Below are 16,375 nucleotides of genomic sequence, written 5' to 3'. Positions count from 1 at the left end.
AAGGGGAGTTGGGGGGTGGTGGGGTCAGGCCAGATCAGGCACCTTCCCCAGCAGCAAATTCAGAAGCCTCTGGAATCTGTCCACAGGAATGACAAGTGTCCTGCTCCCAGCCCTGTTCACACACTCACCCATCAAGAGTGGCAGAGAGAGCCGCCTCTTACCATCCACCTTGGGACCTGGACCTAAGCAGAGGTTTCTGGAGGGGCAGGTCCAGGTGAAAGGGTCTCCTCAGAGGCGGCCGCCATTCAGAGGACCCGAGATAAGAACCTTATCATGCCCTCATCAGACAGAAGAGATCCGCGGTCTCTTCGAACCTGGTCTCCTGCTCCCCACTCAGCGCTCCCTCCACTCACCCCAAGCCTAGAACATTCTGCTTCCCCTAAGATCAGCTGCTGCAGTGGACTGAATAGTGACCCCCGGAAGACATGCCAGAGCCCTAGCCCTCGGACCTGTGAATGTGACAGGAGTTGGAACAGGGTCTCTGCAGACACAATAAAGGATCTCAAGATGAGAGTATCCTGGATTTAGGGTGGGCTCGAAATGCAACGACAAGCGTCCTTACAAGACACAGAGACACAGAGAAAAGGCCACGTGAAGACGGAGCAGGGAGTGGTGTGATGCATCTACATGCCCAGAAGCGCCCGGGAGCCACCAGAAGCTGGGAGACAGGCCTGGGCCGGAGCCTCCCTCAGAGCCCCCAAAGGATCAGCCTGGTCGACACCTTGATTTTGGACTTTCGGTCTCCAGAACCGTTTTAAGCCCCCAAAGTTCGTGCGGCTTTGTTGCAGCGGCCCCAGCAAACTGTCACGGGGGTCTTCGTCCCCTCCTAGGCCTGGTACCCGAAGCTCCCCAGCTATCTGGGCTAAGCACACCGACCCCAGGACTTTCAGGTCACCCGTGTGTCTCACTCTTCTCTTTAATCTTCTTCAGTGCCCGTGCAGTCACAGCTTCCAGGTGGTGGCAATTTATTCTTCTCTCTCGTGATATGAGTGCTCCGGGCCTCCGAATGCTCATCTGCCCCGCACTGAAGGCTGAAGCTAAAATCCTGGAGAGAACTGACCCCTTTGGTGGGCAGGGCAGGCACTGTGCCCCCAGCATGCCCAGAGGTTACCTGGCTGAAATGTGTCCCCGTAAAGCATCTCCCTTTACCCGTACTTTCCTTCCAAGTAGGGAAGCCAGAGAGGCCTCCCCGATCTTTCCCCCAAACCCCCGGGGCAGGGAGCCTGTGGTCACCTGTCCACAAGGATCAGCTGGACAGACAACTACCCCCTCCCAGGCCACACCTCATCAACAGAGGGCCCCTCAATTCTGCTGGTGGCCTATGAGAGAAGGAAAAACTGAAGGAGTTGTTACAGTAAGCTCCAAACCCTGGTGCCAAACCACGGCTGAGCAAGGTACCCCCACCCCCACTGCCCTGAGCTGCCAACTCAGCCCAGCTCAGCATTGTGACCTCTGACCTGCCTGCGGGCCACAGGAGCCAGGCCTGCCAATCAGCACCTCCCGGATACCCATCTTGTGAAGTCCCCAGTGGCTGAGCGTTTCCCAGCCCTTCCCGGACAGCGTGGGCTACAGGAGACATTGGACAGGAAGACAGCCAAGCCTCCACTGCCCAGAAACTGCCCAGGCCCATTGCAGCAACAGGGACCCACCCACCAGCATGAGGCCCCTCTGCAGGAGGGGTGGGGGCAGGAGAAAGAGCCTGTGGGGCACAGGGCTGCAGGAGGGGTGGGGGCAGGAGGGAGCCTGTGGGGCACAGGGCTGCGGGAGGGGTGGGGGCAGGAGGGAGCCTGTGGGGCACAGGGCTGCGGGAGGAGTCATTCTTCTCTTGATTATATCGCAGGTTTCGGCCAAGTTGTCCCCAGCTTGTATAGGAAGCCCACAGGTGAGGGACTGTCTGCACGTGACATGCGGGAGTCACAAGCGCCATCTACACCCCACCCCGGGCCAGGCAGATGACCTCTCTGGTCTCAGTTTCCCGGTGAGGAACAGGAAGGGCTGGACCGAAAGATCCCTTCCAGCCCGGACGTGGAATGACCCCATGAGGGCCACGATGAGGTCTGTCCCAGCTCCGCACACTAGCTCAGGCCAGCAATTTCCAAAGGCACAGCCGCAGGGGCCTCGGAGCAGGAACAAGGAGGACCAGCCCGCTTCACCCTCCTGGGCAGAGGTCAAGCATCCTGCCTTTGGCCCACATTCCTTGTGGCCAAAAATGCAGAAGCAGGCAGTGCTGGCAGAGGCACCTAGACCTTTGGGCAAAGCAGAGCTCCACCTGACACCCCAGGCCTGGAGCAGGAGAGAACCAGCTCGGGCCTCGGGTGCCCTGACTGCCAGTGACCAGGAAACGTGACACTTTCCGGCCTCTGCTTCCTCATCTCCCAATCCCGGGGGAGATTAGGCTGGGTGATGTGTTTTCTTTTGACAGGGAACTTTTATTTATTTTTATTTTTATTCTTGTTTTAAGAAGGGGTCTCCTGTGGCCAGGTGTGGTGGCTCACGCCTATAATCCTGGCACTTTGGGAGGCCGAGATGGGTGGATCACTTGAGGCCAGGAGTTTGAGACCAGCCTGGCAACATGGTGAAACCCTGTCTCTACTAAAAAATCCGTGAGCTGGCAACTCCAAGTCCCCGGCAGCCTCCAAATGGAGGCCTTCCTCTTGTAGGATTCTCAAATCCTACAAATACAAGTGTCTGTAATCCAGCTACTCAGGAGGCTGAGGCATGAGAAACACTTGAACCTGGGAGGAGGAGGTTGTAGGGAAACAAGAACACACCACTGCACTTCAGCCTGGGACACAGTGAAACTCTTTCAAAAAAAAAAAAAGGCGGGGGGGGGGGGGCGGGGTCTCCCTATATTGCCCAGGCTGGTCTCAAACTCCTGGGCTTAAGGAATCCTGCCTCAGCCTCCCAGAGTGTTGGGATTATGGGCACGAGCCACCACGAACTTTTAAAAATAACATCTATTGCTTTTTTTCTGACTGTAAAAGGAATTTAGGCACAAGGCCGAAAATTTGCAAAATGCAGAAAAACAAAGGGAAAAATCTATAAACCCACAACCCAGGTAACCTCCATCAATATTCTGACAAATGTCTTTCTACTCTTTACTGGGGAGTGTGTGTGTGTGTGCACGTGTGTGTGTGTGTGTGTTTAAAACAGGTTCATACAGTGACAATGTTGGGTGCTTTTCTCCCTGTGGCGCTATGTGGCTGAGGTCCCTACACATGTTGGGCCCGTTCTCTCGATTCCTCTGTAGTTCTAATGTTCTGATTCCAGATATGTCATTCTCAGCTCGGACTGTTCAGGAGAATCATTTCTGGATCTTGCTAAAAAATGGACTGCTGGTCCCCAACTCTTGATGGTTCTGGTTCAGGAAGGCTGGGTGAGCCTGGGCACACCGAAGTGTTTCTGGGGAGCTGCAGGTGTGAACCTCTGTCCTCCTGAAGACCCACAAGTCTCATCTCGCCCATCCCCTCCTCCCTCCCCCTGAGAATCCCACAAGAGGAAAGCCTCCATTTGGAGGCTGCTGGAGACTTGGAGTTGCCGGCTCACAGCCCCACCCTGCCCCCACCTCCCCGGGAGTTATCCAAGGACAGTGTCCAGCCTCAGCCGCCAAGTCTCAGCTCCAGGGTCAGTCACACACTGAAGGACATGCAGAAGTCGCTGTGTGCTGGGCACTGCGGAGGACAAGGGCCTGAATGATGAGCGGGAACAAGGTCACAAGGTCCTAAAATCTGCCTGAGGTCGGTCCCACAGTCAGGGCCTTGGAAATCCATGATAAAAGCCAGTTTAACACCCTGCCATGGAACACAGGCAGGAGAGGGAGCAGCCCCCAGCCAGCCTCTTTGCCAGTCACCCCGCTCTGGGTCACAGCCAGGGCAGCCGGCGCCTTCTTCCCGGCTCGACAGCCCTCGAGGGCAGAAGCTAGCTTGCCCATCATTGTCCCCTCTCCACTAGGGCCTGGCACCCTGCCTGGCATGTAGTAGAAGCCTAAGAAGGGTTCACTGTGTTCATCCTGCAATAGTCAATGTATATGAGTGCTTACCATACCTGAAGACAGTGATTTACTCTTGTCCCCATTTCACAGATGGGAAACTGAGGCACTGAGAGGCTGATGACTCCCCCACATTGCCGTGTGGGCAAGGGCAAGGCCAGACGTGAACCGGCACGCTGGACCATCGCGCTCTCTTCCTTCAACTCCACCCTGGGCCTGGGAAAGCTACCCTTGGAGATCCCCACGATGCTGACACCTCACTCAGCCCCTCCGTGCACCCTCTCCCACGCCTCCCAGCTAGCCTGCCAGGTAACAACACTGTTGTTCTGGTTTTGCAAACACGGACACTGAGTGGAAGAGCAGCCAGGCTGAAGTGGGGCAAAGGCAGCCCTCGTCAAACCCCAGGGTCAGAACCCCCAGCCATCCCCACTCTCCAAGGACTAGTAGACAGAGATTTCCATCGGGCTCAGCCAGGGGCCAGGGAACAGGTCTCCGCAGTGGGGAGTGATGGAAGGATGCAGTGTGGACTAGGAGGACCCGGGCCGGCCTTCCAGTGCTGGAGCCTCGGCAGCCCAATCTACCTTGTTGGGCTCTCGGGGGATTAAAAGAGACCTTATATACAAAGTACCAGCCCAGGGCCTGGCACCTAGCAGGTGCTCAATTAAAGGAAATGGTTATGAAAAATAACAAGGAGAAGCTCAGAGGAGGTGCCTGTGGGTAACGAGGGAACAGCTGGAAGGGCCTGGACTTGGGTCAGAGACAAAGAATGCAAGAAGGAGGGAAGGAGGGAGGGAGGGAGAGAAGGAGGGAGGGAGAGAAGGAGGGTAGGGCAGGCGACAGCTGGCTCCAGGGCAGCTGTGTGCAGGAGCCTGCTCCATCATTTAAATATTAGGAGAGATGTAAATATTTGAGTGAGGTCCTCCCATCCTGGCCGTGCTCTGGCCACAGCCAGGGCTGCAGGAAGAGTTCCTCCCTCACCAGGGTCTCCGTTCTGTGCCCCCTACCCCAGCTGGCCCAGGATTCCATGTTTCCGGGCCAGGAGTAGGGGGCTGGGAGCAGCAACCAGACAGGGCAGGGGCGCTAGGGAGGGACCCCGCCTTTGCTTCCACCCTCCTTCCTCTGCACAACACTGGGCCTGCAAAGGTGCGAATGAAGGATCTCCTCCCCCACCCGCCCCCAAGGGGCTCAGGCGGCCAAGGGTTTCTTTTGTAGTTTAGAAAAAAAGCAAAGCATCCCTTTCTGAGGTTTTCTGGTGGAGCCCCAGGGTTTAAAGCTCGCTGCTTCAAACCTGCAGCCCCCTCTGCCCTTCCAACAGCGCCTCTCTACCACCTGGGTTATTTCACAGCCCAGGTCCCTGCCAGCCCTCCAGGCCTCCTGAGGAGGAGCACAGATGCAGAGTCTGGATCTCGTGCACAGCAGGGCCCCTCCAATGCTGCAGTGCACCCCGCTTGGCTGGAGGAGCCTGTCTCATGCCATGACCTGTGCTGGCACCAATAGCCCTCTCCCCCATCTCCCACCTGAGTGCTGAGGGCAGCTGTGCCAGGCAGACAAACAGAGTCTTCCACACAAACCATGAGTCTGCAGAAATGGCAAGAGAAGGCCAGGCGCAGTGGCTCACACCTGTAATCCCAGCACTTTCAGAAGCTAAGGTGGGCAGACCACCTGAGGTCAGGAGTTCGAGACCAGCCTGGCCAACAGGATGAAACCCTGTCTCTACTAAAAATACAAAAACTAGCTGGGCATGGTGGTAGGCGCCTGTAATCCCAGCTATTCGGGAGGCTGAGGCAGGAGAATTGCTTGAACCCAGGAGGCGGAGGATGAAGTGAGCTGAGATCGTGCCACTGCACTGCAGCCTGGGCAACAAGAGCGAAACTCTGTCTCAAAAAAAAAAAAAAAAAGAAAAAAAGAAAAGAAAAAAATGGCAAGAGATGTTGGCCAGCATCACCTGCCTAGAAATCTGCCTGGCAAACTCCTACCCCAGTCTCTGGCTAGGAAGCCTTCCCCCAGGAAGCCCTCCTGTTCTACCCCTTCTCCTGAGCCCATGCCTAGACCCCCAGTGCCTGAAACAGAGCTGGCCCTTGGGGTACCCATGGATGGCTAAACAAATAAGCCAACTGCTTCTCCCACCCCCAGTGACGCTCCTAGCCTGGCAGGGCATTCAGCAGTAACACTCGGCAAGTGGACACCAAGGAATACCCCTCATCGTGCAGTCCACACCAGGGTATTCTAGCCCTTCATTTTAAACCAAAGGAAAAAACCAGGCCGGGTGCGGTGGCTCACGCCTGTAATCCCAGCACTTTGGGAGGCCGAGGCGGGCGGATCACAAGGTCAGGAGATCGAGACCACGGTGAAACCCTGTCTCTACTAAAATACAAAAAATTAGCCGGGCGTGGGGCGGGCGCCTGTAGTCCCAGCTACTCAGGAGGCTGAGGCAGGAGAATGGCGTGAACTCAGGAGGCGGAGCTTGCAGTGAGCCGAGATAGCGCCACTGCACTCCAGCCTGGGAGATAGCGAGACTCCGTCTCAAAAAAAAAAAAAAAGGAAAAAACCCAACCCCAGCAAACGTACAGAGCACTCCATTCCCTGACCTTTAATGGGGGGCAAGAGGCAGAGGACAGAGGAGAAGGCCGCCCCTCCAGGCCTGGTTTGGAGCCAGAAAGACTTGTATGCTCTTACTGTTGATAACATCGGTCTCTGGGGGACATAGGGCAGGGGCCTGGCCTGCCCCTCGCAGGGAAACTGCCCACCCACGTGGAAAGCAGGGCCAAGGGTCCCTGCTTGGAACCAGCTTCCTGCACATGGGGTGGGGGGTGGGGACAGAAGGAGATCCTGCCTGGACTGCATGGAAATCCACCAGACTGCTGGCTGCTGACATAGCAGGAGCAGAACCATCTCCATCTTCCAGGGCCCTGCCTGGGGGAGGGGAGAGGCTAGGTGGCTCTGTCCAGGCCACACTCCCCATGCCCAGGACTGCTCTCTTCCCACCAAAAAGAAAGATGAGACAGGTCCATCCTCAACCTCCTGGAGACAGGAAGGGGGTCTGTCTGTGGCCCAGGTGGCTCCCTCCCTCATGCCCAAGGGGTCCCACAAGGAGGTGCTAGGACCCCCAGGCCCTGCCCCAGGGAACTGCTGTCTACACAGTCCGCAGGTAGAGCCAGCCAGGAATGCCTTTCACGCCACTGGCTATGGGTTGGAGGCTGCGAAACCAGGCACAGAATCAGAAAAGACCTGCCACAGGCTGCAAAGGGTTCCAGAGAGCTCCAACACCTCAGGGGGCAGTGCTGTGGAAGGGGTGAGAAGGAAAAGCCAGCTCCTGGGAACTGCCCATTCAGAGTCTACATAATACCTAGGTGGCACGAGATAATGCCCTACTCCCCACCCCACCCTTCCACCATCACCCAAGACCTGAGCCCCTGGGAGCACCCCTTGAAGACAGGGGGATGTGGGGTAACTGCCCCCCAACTTTACACCTGGAGGCTAACCTACACTCAGAAGACCCCTCCGAGGCTGTGGCCAGAGTTTGGGGCAGGGAAGGGGAAGCAGGTGGATGAGAAGGCCAAGGAGACTCCCAGGAAAGCCACTCCAAGTGTCTGCAAGGCTTCATCGCCCACATCTAAGGCACGGGCTCCTGGCTTTGAGGACACAGGAAATTCGACGCCATGTGGGGAGGAGGGCACTGCAATGTGTTTAAGGCCAGGCCCCTTAATTTTCCAGATATTGGACAAATGATGGTTTCCCCAGTTGGCCCAGAGATGCCAGGGGAGACGGAGTGCCAAAGCCTGTAGGAGGAGATTCAGAAATTTCAGAGAAAGAAGATGGACAAGAAAAAACAAAAAAATACAAGAAGCCAAGTAGAGTCTGAGCCCTGCATTCCCGGCCTCCCCCACGGACACAGGCAATCCCTGGAGACCTAGCTACAGGGGCAGTGGGGCGGGCATGGGGTGGGGGGTCTTGCTGTTTATGCTCCCAGCCGACATCGAGGTCATCTTCTTGTCCCTCTGTCTAAGTTTCTGGGCATTGGCAGGACTTTTAAAAACGACAACAAACTTGAAGTCTCTAGAGCGTCTGCTGGCCCAGTCTAAACGGAGCTTGGGGCTCTGCAGACCAAATTAAACAGCCTGAGCCCAGAAATGCCCCCAGGCGCCTGGGGGTGTCTAGGGGCCAACTGGTGGGTCTGTTTGGCTGGCGAGATGACAAATCCTCCCACTTCTGTGACTGTGTTTCAGAGAGTTCCGGACCCTTTGGTCTCATAAGCAACTCAGAGCCTCCAAATTTGGGAAAAACCGAGAGGGCTTTGGAAAGAAAGCCAGTGTTTGACCATTTTTCCTCAGTGGCTTTGTCAAGGGAGAGCACAGGAACTTGGTTTTGGCTGGGTTTCTGGGATGAATCAAAAAAAAAAAAAAAAAACAAAAAAAAAGCAGGGGGAGGAGAGGGTGGTGGAATTGCCTGGGGCTCCAGCCTAGGCTATACACCAAGGAGACTTCAGAGGAACAGGCCAGCCCCATCCCCAGCACGGTGAGGGAGGGGCATTTGGCTGGCTGGCAAAGGGAAGAGATGGCAATAGTGAGGCCCTGAACCTGGTGGCTAAGCCTCATCCCTGAATGTGACCTCCCCTGATGCCTGGGCATGCAAGAAATGGGAGGTGGAGAAGAGGAGGAGATCCTAGCTCTGCTCTCCTGGCACCAGGATATCAGGGGACAGCTACTTCTCTCCCCACAGGCAGGCAGAGGCCACAAGTCGCCAGGCTGAGAAGTCCCTGTGACTCCTACAGACAAGTGCACAATTTGCATATCTGCATTTCCCTGGGTGATGCCCGTCATGTGTGGCCACCAAGTACACTCTCCACCACCAAGACAGCCGAAGAGACCAGGTGGCCACTGTGTACCAGGCACTGTGGTGACTGCCTGATACTGACCCCTGGGGACTCAGGCTCTGGTAGGTTTGCTTTTCCAGGCACCCAGTCCCCCTTCCACCTGCTGACACCCCGGGCCCAGTGTGGGGGTGTAGGGGTGCTCAGTGGATGGGTCCAGAGGCTGGGCGAGCAGCACGCAGCCTTGGCCCATCAGCCCTTGGTCTCACCACTGGACAAGATGCGACTGTTCCAGCTGCCTGCCCAGCTCTGCACCACACTCACCTGGGCCCTTGCAGAGGCCTGCTGGATGAGAATGTTCAGAGCAGTGGACACCACTCCCTGCAACACACACCCTGCCACAACCGCTTTTCAGGGAAAGGCCAGGCTGCAGAGCCGAAAGCAGGCTGCCAGCACCCCCGCCGTCCTCATGCTCCAGTCATCCAGCAAGTGCTCACCTCACTGTCAGCGCTTGGCCCTGCAGATGGGCATATGGTCCATCCATCTGTGACACTCTGGGGTGGGGGTGGGGGTAGAGGGTGACAGGGAAGACCAGGACAACCTCCCAGTAAGAGGAACCTGTAGCCGACATGACTCCAGCCTCCAGAGTGTCAGCCAGGCAGGAAAAGAGGGGTCCCATGGCTGCACTGGGCTCAGAGGGACCCCCAGGCGGGCCCTACAGGCACTGGTGTCTGCCGTGCTTTCCATAATTAGTGGTGACCGCGCTGTCCAGCCTCATTCACACAGTGGCATCACACAGGCTTTTGCCTGAGACCTCCCATCCCCAGACCTGTATGTTTAAGCATCCAAACCTACCTGTCCTTTGCAAATGCCCCCTTTTCCCACCCAGATGCGACACCAGCAGCGACACCCACCACACCCCTAGGTGGCAGGCCCTATGCTCAGCACCATGGGCTGCATCTCACTGAGTCCGCCAGCAACCCTCGAAGACAGCTGTTTCTAACCCCACTGTGCAGGCAGGGAAACGGGCAAAGAAACTGAAGAAACCTAAGCCACCCAGCTTTCCAACGGCAGAGTGAGGGCAGCCTGGGCATCCCTGCACTGCTGCACCCCTTACTCTTCCAAAGCACTGCCCCTCTGGATGCAAACTGTCCACTAGCCCCATTCAAAACCTTCCTGGACAGCCACAGCCTGCAGAAATCAATTCCAGCCTGCGTTCACCCAGTCACTGCAGGGGTGTCCTGGCGTTTACCTCCACCTGCCTCTTCCCGGACATCCAGCCCAGGTAACCCACAGCCCAGCTGCAAGGCTGATCACAGTGCCTCTGTCTGCTGCCTGGTGCTGTGTCCGTCCCCCTCTAAATGAACCAGCTTGCAGTCAGGACAGTGGGTCTGTCTGGCCCCGGCTCTGAACTCAAAGAGCATCAAGTCAGCGCTGCCAGTGGTTGTGGGACCCGTGCAAGAGGCCTGCCCCCACTCCCCATGGCTCCTGCCTCCCACCACAAAAGCTCAAACTGCAGGGAGGCAGTATTCACAGGAGGCCTTGAGTCTTGGCTGAAAGGCAGGATCCATCACGCAAGAGGCCTACAGGCATTAATTAGGGACAGGTCTGCACCTATTACCAAGCAACGGGGCCTTTCTCTAGGGAGGAAAAAGGCACCTGAATCCAGCCAGGGCCAGCTCCCACGTCCCGGAGGTGTCGGGACTCTCGAGCAAGAAGGCATGTCCACATGGCCCTTCCCACCCAGAAGCCCATCCCACAGCCTGCTCTGCCTCCAGGACACAGTTCTGGGGGTCCTCCTTGGGCGACAGTGGGGGCTCGGGAGAAGCTCAGATACCACACAGCTCTGGGATCTCAGCACGTGGGTCCTGGGCCAGATTGTTTCAACAAACATCAAGGACTTTTGGATTTTTTCTCAGTGTGCAAATCTGGTTACAGCAAACACCGCTGAGCAATGCAGGCCAACAACTGGCACTTGGAAAGGCTTTTGTTACACAAAGACCCGAGCTGTAATCGTGTTTGCGATAACAGACTTGGCCTGAATTCACGAAAGTACATGCCGTCCGCCAGCCCCGTGCCTCCACCAACCAGAAGGGAGAAAGAGAAAAGGGTCATCCCTCTTGTCACCCTATTACGGGCAGTGGCGGGTGCTGCAGTCGTCTGGAGGCCCATTTGTACAGTGGAAAAGTGGAAAATAAGACTCTAAAAATCTCATCAGCAAAATACAAAACATTCTCCTTGCTGCTACGTAGGGGGCCTTCACAGAGCCCTAAGACCTTGAAGTCCGGAGACCTGTCTTGAAGTGGGAGCAAAGGCGGGATGCGGGAAGTTGGAGTCCATGGAAGACACTGATCCCCTCTCCGTTCCTGGGAACGCTGAGCCTGAAGGACGCGGCTAGGACAGCAGAAGGACTGAATCCCCGTGCAACTCATCGGCAATGGAGCATAACACCATGGTGCCCTCTGTCCCCAAGACGGGAGGGATGGGGAAGGCCCTGGGCGAAGGGGACAGGCAGGGAAGGAAAAGGTGAAGAGAAAGGTGCTCCCGAGGGAGGGGGTAGATGTGCCCAGGACATGGGACACTGGCAGAATTTTAACTCCCAGCACACACACAGGCCCACGGACGGCTTCCCGTCTACCTGCTCCTTGGGGGTGTGCTGTGCCAGCCTGGGCACCTACCCCTTTCCCCATGCCAGGTCACTTGCCCTCTACCCTGCATACTGCCTGCCACTAGTTCTAAACCTCCCAGAACACCCTGATCAGGGCCCTGTGGCCTTCATTACAGGATTCCAGGCCTAGACGTCTGCTCAATTGGAAAACTGCTCCCAGAGATGCCATGGCTCAGAGCTCGTCCTGCTTTGGGGCCCCTGGAGTCTCCGCCCCTCAGCAACCCACATGGTGACAGGCACCCACATCCGCTGGCCTCAGGAACCGTGGGGCCACCATCCCAGTGCTGCGAGGAGCTGGCAGTTTCCTCCCCACCCTTTCAGCCTACCTTGCAGGAACCAAGACACCAGGTGAGCCGCCCCGGAAAGAGACCTGTGCTCCCGCTGCACCGCTCCTGCGCCCGTTCCCGGTTACTCCAGATGCTTCCCGTGGACCAGCTGCACTCCCAGCGGGCATGCCCGGCCCTCCGCAGCCCGGCCCATCTGATCTTCACAGGCAGGCCCCTCCTTATGCCCCAGCCCCCTCTCCAGCCAGCTCATTCCGGCCTCCCCCACTGCTGCCAGCTGCTGCTGGCCAGAAGGCTCTCCTTCCTCTCGCAACCCAATTCCTACTCTCCCTCAAGGTCCGCCTCCTCCATACTGACTTCTCCGCTGCTAGCTAGTGGCGACCTTTCTCCACCCTGATTTGGAAGCTGCCTGTTTGTATCACCCCTGGCTGGGCTGAATCATACTCTCTCCTCCACTTCCAATCATCCCTTTCCCATGTCCGTCTGTCCACCCAAGGTTGTCCATCTCCTGTATACACACCCCCACCCCCCAACTATACTCCACGTTCCTTGGGCACCAGGGAGGGCCAACTTTCCACACCCCAGGTCAGCCCCCATGCACACGCACACTCACGCACACACACACACTCTCACACCCATCCACTCGGGCCACCTGATGGCTCTAAAACCGGAATTCCCAGCAAAACCATTCAGGGTACACAAGGGGGAGACTGACACACACAGGGAGCCAGCAGATCAAGGCCCCACCCCCAGAGGCTGAGAAACCTTCCCCCAGAGCCAAAGGATTGTCAACTGTTGCACCAGGATGGTCTCAATGAGCCCATTGTCTTGGACTAAATTACAGGGTCACGAAACTGGCTTGGGAGGCAGCCGCAGAAGCAGCTCCAGATGGAGGTGCACGGGGGCGAGGGTGGAGTTATACCCAGAGACTCGAGGCAGGGGCACTAACAACTTTCGTGGTGCAAATGGTGACAGCTGTACAACCAACACAACCCCAAACCCTGGCCTCCCCTCCCGCCACAGGGCTCCCATTGAGCCCCGAGAGTTCTTCCCCAGAAATCCCACCAGGGACCCAACACTTCCGGTTAGGAACTGAGAGCAGAGACCTTGATCCCGCAGGCAGGAGGAGAGGCCCGCAGAACACAGGGCCTCTCTCCATAAGGGCTTACCGGAAAGTGGTCAGACCGGCTAAGTCGTGCCACTTGGACATTTGGGACAAGGGAGGCCCCTGCAGGAGCGGTCGCAGGGAAGAGTTGCAAAGAGGCAGGGGCAGGGAGGCCACATTCACTCGGGGCCTGCAGGAGGCTCAACGAAACACAGTGGACCTAGGCAGACCCCGGTATAAGCATGTGCCCAAAGATGTCCAGATGAGGGGGTGTGGCGGTGGAGTGGAGGCGGGAATAGCAAACCCTCCCAGCTCTGCAGACCCAGACCTCCCCTCCCTCTGGGAAGCATGGATGCAAAGGGCTAGAGCCTGAAAAAGTGCTTCCACCACTAAGCTGACAAAGTAGGTATGATGTCTCCAGCTCACACTCTGCACAGCGCAAGCGGCCACTGGATCACAACCCCCTCCCGTCCCTCCCCGCCCCACACCCTCCTCAGGCCCAGCCCGGAAGAACAGCCACTGGCACTCTGCTTGGCATCCAGCCAAGGTTCTGGTCCCCCCAGGAGGCCCCGCCTCCCCCACCCAGATGGGGCTGACCCCAGGTGGGCCGTGGGGGCAGCTGGGCTCAGGACACCCAGATGCCAGCCCTGGTTCTGGCCATGGAGCGGGGAGGACCTCAGGCTGGTCACGTCCCAGCTTGGCCTGATACCTGGACAGTTGCTCATTTCAACACAGACTTTCCCCCTCCCGGCCCACCAGAGGGCTCTGCCCAAGTCGGCCTAGGAGCCCCTCAGAGGGGCGGGGGCTCCAGGTCCCGGCAGAGGCAGGCCCGCCCCTCAGAAGCCCTGCCCCAGAGCGCTGGAGACCATTGTGTGAGCTTCCCCTCTGCCTTGCCGTATTTACTCCCGCGGACGCAGGACGCAGAGCCCCAGCACCGGGAGTCACGAGGACGCAGGAAAGCGCACGCACTCACAGGCTCAGGGACGCGAACGCCAGACCCGGGCTTGGACGGAGCAGCCCCGCAAGTCCCAACACACTTAGTAAACCCCGAAGACAGGAGAGAGCCAAAATGCTCTCTCTGCCCGCACGCAGGCCCCTTCTGCCCCCCACAGCCCGATTCTGGGAGGCGGATAAGGATGTCCCCAAGGCCTGGAAGGGGGCCATGGGACATCCCACTCTGGACCCTGCCATGGCCTGGACTGTGTCCGTTCGGTGCTCCCGGCCCACGGGCTGCACAACTTGGCGGCCCCAAAACTGGCGTGGGGGAGGGGAGGGCTGTCCACCCGAGCAGGACGCGGCTGTCCACTCGGTCGGAGGTGAGGAACGACCTCCCTATCCTGTTACCGGGTCCAAGCGGGGCCCGAGAGCCGCTGGGGAGAGTCGAAGGGAGGGGGCCGATGGATTTCCCAGAGTGAAACTGTGCGCCCTGGAGAGTTCTGAGGCAGCCCCGCGAGCCTTCGAGGAGGTTGCTGTCGCTCGGCAAACACAAACAACAATAAAAGGAAGGAAACCCAGGCGGCAGTGCGCAGAACGAGCGCAGGGTCCTGTGAGGGCGCACGGGGTCCCCGCGGGTCCCCCAACAGGGTCCCCCACGTAGGCGACGCGGGTACAGGGCCGGGGGCGTGCGGCGCTCTCGACAGGAGGGCGCCTGGATTGGGGGTCCCGCCTGCCCCGGGCGCACCTCCGTCCCGCGCCAGGCCCACCCGTAGGGTCGTCTCCAGCACTCCTGCGGCTGCAGCAGCCAGCCCAGCACCCACCTTCGAAGTCCGAAATGATCCCGTCCAGCTGCGCGTTGACTGCAGGGTCCGACATGGTGGCTGGTGGGCAGCGGGTCGCGCGGAGGGCAGCTGCGAGGAAGCGCCCCCAGCGGGGCCCGGGCCCTGCGCGCTGGCTGGGGCGCCGCGCCCGTGCTCCTGCAGTGCAGAGCTCGCTGCCGGAGGAGCCCCTCGGCCCCCAGGCTCAGCTGAATGAATGGGGGAGGAAGGCGGGCGCCGGCCCCTCCCCGCGCTCTGCGCCCCCGCCCCGCCCCCGCCTCCCGGGCGGATCAGGTTCCCGCACCCGCGCCGGCCTCCCAGTCTCGCACTGGCTGCTCCGCCCGCCTGTCAGGGCCGGGCCTGGGGGACTGGGGCCCGAGCAGCCGCTGGGGGACAGTCCTGGGCACACGACCGGAGCGCCCCCCTTCTCCCCGCCTGGCCCGCGCCCAGGGGACGGCGAGAGACCGGGCCTCGGCCCCTCCCCCCAGGCGCCCCGCTGCGGCCAGATGTGGGCGGATGTGGAGGCCGGGCCGTGGCGAGGGGGGCGGGCGCCCAGAGGGGAAGAGATTCCTCCCCTTCCCCGGGCGCAGGGTCCTTCTGCAGGAGGCTGTATTTGGGCAGCCAAACAAAGTTCGCTGTCACCGCCGCCGCCGCCGCACTCTGCGCCTGCAAGGGTTAAGCGGCGGCGCACGCGGCTGGCAGGCTGGATCCCGGCCTGTGGGCTCAAGAGCCGAGGGGCGCAGGGCGAACACGCGAGTCCCATGGCACCAGCGAGAGGCCACTAACTCCCACCCACCGAGGGCACCCCTGCAGCTAACACCCCCACCACGACCACCACCCCGGGGCCACTGCTGCACCCTCGTGAGTGGGCCCTGGAGAAGGCACTGTCCGGGAGAAGGGGCACAGGGCGGGGATGGAACACGGCTGTCAGAGAAGCCAGGGACAGGCGCCGCCTCCCTCCACAATAAGGGCCTCCTGAGAGCAGGAAGTAGACCTAGTCAGGAGCAGAGGTTTCCGAAGGTGTGAAGGAAGGAGCTAGGCAGTGAGTGAGCAGAAAGGGAGCTGCCCCAGGGGCTGCTCCCTCCCGTCTGGGCCCTAACCTGAAGCCTAGCCTTACCTCCAGGCCAGCGTCTCTACCATTAAACTGTATTACCCACAAGGCAGGCAGGGCCGAGGGGCTGGGGTAGACCTGGGGACCTGGGTTAGACACAGAACTTGAGAAGCAACAGGCTCTCATCCTCAAGAAGGGCCCTCCAGGTGTGTCACCTACAACAGAGAGAGGCGCTTCTTCCACTCGCCTTGGAAAGCCAGAAACCCTCTTCTGCATGCTCTTCCTGCTGCCCCGTACCTTAGTACCTTAGACTCTCGGCCTCTGCCCAGAGTCAGGGGCCATGTGAGAATTCACAGCAGGGAACAACACCCCCACCTCGGCAGCAGCAGGCTGCAAACGCTACAACTGCACTCCAGTCCCTTGAGTGTGTGGCCCCGGAGTGCCTGAGAGCTCATCCTGGGTCTAGGGTCGCTCGCTGCCCGCTTGCCCCTCCCCACCCACTCTGAAATATCCCAAATGTGCAGGAGTGCTGAGACTCCCCAGCCATTCTGGAGAGGTGGGGCGCGGGAGGTCTCTTGCGGAAAATGTTCTAGGTTTGGGTGGCTTTTTAAGTAGATGAAATCAAGTCCTTCCTTTTTAAGAAAAGCAGTCACTCCCTCCCTCATGCTTTGGATATTTTGAACTATTTTCAACCAAGTGAGTTTGTGGACATGGG

At 58.9% G+C, this 16,375-nt stretch overlaps 1 protein-coding gene across 4 annotated transcripts in view; it reads right to left on the bottom strand.

Annotated features, from left to right (window-relative positions):
• Positions 1-16,375, bottom strand: part of SEPTIN9 (septin 9) — a 213,902-nt gene that overhangs the window by 112,623 nt on the left and 84,904 nt on the right. Inside the window, exon 1 of one of the 4 annotated variants that reach the window (XM_017861942.1) lies at positions 14,613-15,247. The exons of 2 other annotated variants lie outside the window; for them this stretch is intronic. In XM_017861942.1, the coding sequence (XP_017717431.1) occupies positions 14,613-14,667 (55 nt within the window). In that variant the 5' untranslated portion in view covers positions 14,668-15,247. Of the gene's footprint in view, positions 1-11,792; positions 12,262-14,612; positions 15,248-16,375 lie in introns of those variants that run through there. One more of the 4 variants, XM_017861944.1, reaches the window with a different exon arrangement.

This window comes from Rhinopithecus bieti, unplaced genomic scaffold (assembly GCF_001698545.2).
Source record: "Rhinopithecus bieti isolate Rb0 unplaced genomic scaffold, ASM169854v2 scaffold_63334, whole genome shotgun sequence".
Classification (NCBI taxonomy): Eukaryota; Metazoa; Chordata; class Mammalia; order Primates; family Cercopithecidae; genus Rhinopithecus; species Rhinopithecus bieti.
Note: the sequence above shows the minus strand (reverse complement) of the source record. Positions and strands in the feature narration are given on the sequence as shown.